Source organism: Lepisosteus platostomus, chromosome 5 (assembly GCF_059453375.1).
Source record: "Lepisosteus platostomus isolate fLepPlt1 chromosome 5, fLepPlt1.hap1, whole genome shotgun sequence".
NCBI lineage: Eukaryota > Metazoa > Chordata > Actinopteri > Semionotiformes > Lepisosteidae > Lepisosteus > Lepisosteus platostomus.
In genome coordinates this window covers 24,314,093-24,316,246 of record NC_142615.1, presented here as the reverse complement: position 1 = coordinate 24,316,246, position 2,154 = coordinate 24,314,093, and the positions used below count along the sequence as shown (strand labels likewise).

The window sequence follows — 2,154 nt, the reverse complement described above, 5'->3', positions numbered from 1 at the left end:
ATGTGGTGTCTTCTTGTATTCCCGAGCTCGTCCAGAAGCTGGAGAGGGCGGCCGAGCTGCAGCTGGAGCTCCCGGGGTCACCCAGCTCGTCCCGCTCGGGCTCGCCCGGCTCGTTCCGCTCAGTGTCCCCCCCCCTCCTCGCCCGAGAGCCCCCTCCGCTACCCGCCCCTGGCCCCCTCTCCAGCCCCCTCAGGCCCCTGCCCGCCCCGCCCCGCCGCCCCCTCTTCATCCCCGCCATGCCCCTCGAGCCCCCCCTGCTGCCTGGGGCGGTGCCCCTGCCCCTGCCCCTGCCCCCGCCCGTCCTGCCCCCCATCGCCCGCCCGGCCCCGCCAGGTCCCGCCTGGTGCTCCCCGGTGCGGAGGGCAAGGAGAGAGGCTGAGATGTCTGACGAGGCAAGTGGGGCAGAGTCTGTCCGTCTGTCTGTCCTTTTCTCTGTCCATCTTTCCTTCTGTCCATCTGTCCCTTTCACTGTCCTTCTGTCTTTCTGTTCTTTTCTCTGTCCATGTGTCCTTCTGTCCTTCTGACTTTCTGTTCTTTTCTCTGTCCTTCTGTCCATCTGTCTTTCTGTCCTTTTCTCTCTTTCTGTCCATCAGTCCATCTGTCCTTTTCTCTGTCTTTTTGTCCGTCTGTACTTCTCTCTTTCTGTCCTTCTGTCTGAGTCTCTCTTTTTCTCTGTGTCTGTCCCTCTCTCCCTGTGTCTTTCCATGTCTCCCTGTCTGTCCTCCGTTGTCCCAGCTGGGTCTCTCTCCCTGTGTCTCCCTGTCTGTCTCTCTGTCTGTCCTGCGTTGTCCCAGCTGGGTCTGTCTCCTCTGCTCTCTGCCTTCAGCTCTGTTCGCCGATGTACCGCCAGCCCGTCTCTCTCTCAGCCTGTCTCTTGACTTGCAGGAGGAAGAGGAGGTGGAGACAGCTCCTCCGGCAGGAGAGAGGAAGGAGGTCAGTGCTGGTCCCACCCTGGGTCTGTCCCTGGGTCTCAGTGTCTCTCTCTCTTTCAGCCCTGTCTGTCAGTGTCTCTCTCGGCCTGCTGTCTGTCTGTCCCTGCCTCTCTGTCTCTCTCTTTCAGCCCCGTCTGTCAGTCTGTCTGTCCCTCGATCTCAGTGTCTCTCTCTCGGCCTGCTGTCTGCCTGTCCCTGCCTCTCTGTCTCTCTCTCTTTCAGCCCTGTCTGTCAGTGTCTCTCTCCTCCTCCTCTCTGTCCTGTGGTGTCCAGGCAGTGTGTCTCTCTCCTCCTCCTCTCTGTCCTGTGGTGTCCAGTGGGTCAGTATTAGTGGGCTACACCCAGGCTCACTCACTGCGAGTGTGATCTCAGCAGAGTCTCGGTGCTCTTGGGACACTTGACTCACCTGTCTTTCTCTTTCTCTCCCTGTGCTGTCCCTCTCCTGCCCCCTCTCTCCCTCCTCGGACTCCAGCTGGAGGAGATCCAATCACCATCTCTTGTGAGACAGAAGAAAAAGAAGGTGGGTAATGCTCTGATCCTCTCTTTACTCCTGTCCAGTGTCCAGTCAGGGTGTCGGTATGAACCCCTCTCTCTCTCTCAGTGCAGTGTTCATGTACTGGAGTGTCCAGTCATGTGTCTGTATGAACCCCTCTCTCTCTCTCAGTGCAGTGTTCATGTCCTGGAGTATCCAGTCCGACTCTAAACGTGACTCTCCTGTCTCTGCTTCAGAAGCGCTGGTGGGTCTTTTTAAACTCCCTGAGCTGCGTGTCGGTGGAGACAGATGATAAGGACGAGCCGATGGAGGCGGCGGAGACCGTAGCTCAGGAGAGGAAGACCGAGGGAGAGGAGGAGCAGGCTGCCGGGAAGGACAAGAAGAGGAAGAGGAGGTGCAGGTGAGCAGACAGGGGGGCGCCGCCCGGTCGTGTCTGTGATTCAACGAGGAGTCTCCTCTTGCTGTTTGATGTCATGGTGACGTCTGTGTCTGTGTCCCTCACACCTGCAATAACAATATTCTTTCCAGGTTCCTTTCCTGGTTCTGTGCCTGCTAAGATCTGGACTGGACTGTGCTGGACCGGAGCTGAGGAGCCCCAGACTGTGCTGGACCGAAGCTGAGGGGCCCTAGACTGGACTGGACCTAAGCTGAGGGTCCCCAGACTGGACTTAATCTGTATTGTAATTTTTGTTCTTTTGTTAAGCATCATTAAAATGGTTTTAAAAAAAA

The 2,154-nt window shown here is 57.7% G+C and overlaps 1 protein-coding gene across 1 annotated transcript; it reads left to right on the top strand.

The window, feature by feature from the left end:
- LOC148665268 (uncharacterized) lies at nucleotides 1–2,154 on the top strand. Its single transcript, XM_088630931.1, has 5 exons — nucleotides 1–5; nucleotides 795–933; nucleotides 1,405–1,452; nucleotides 1,662–1,825; nucleotides 1,954–2,154. Exons 1-5 carry the CDS (start codon nucleotides 1–3, stop codon nucleotides 1,979–1,981), a joined length of 384 nt encoding a protein of 127 aa, XP_088487057.1. The 3' UTR covers nucleotides 1,982–2,154.

Bases quoted from the DNA above. Each gene is read 5' to 3' on its own strand.
- LOC148665268 (XM_088630931.1), top strand. The intron at 934-1,404 runs GTCAGTGCTGGT...CTCGGACTCCAG, and splicing joins CGGCAGGAGAGAGGAAGGAG to CTGGAGGAGATCCAATCACC. The intron at 1,826-1,953 runs GTGAGCAGACAG...TATTCTTTCCAG, and splicing joins AAGAGGAAGAGGAGGTGCAG to GTTCCTTTCCTGGTTCTGTG.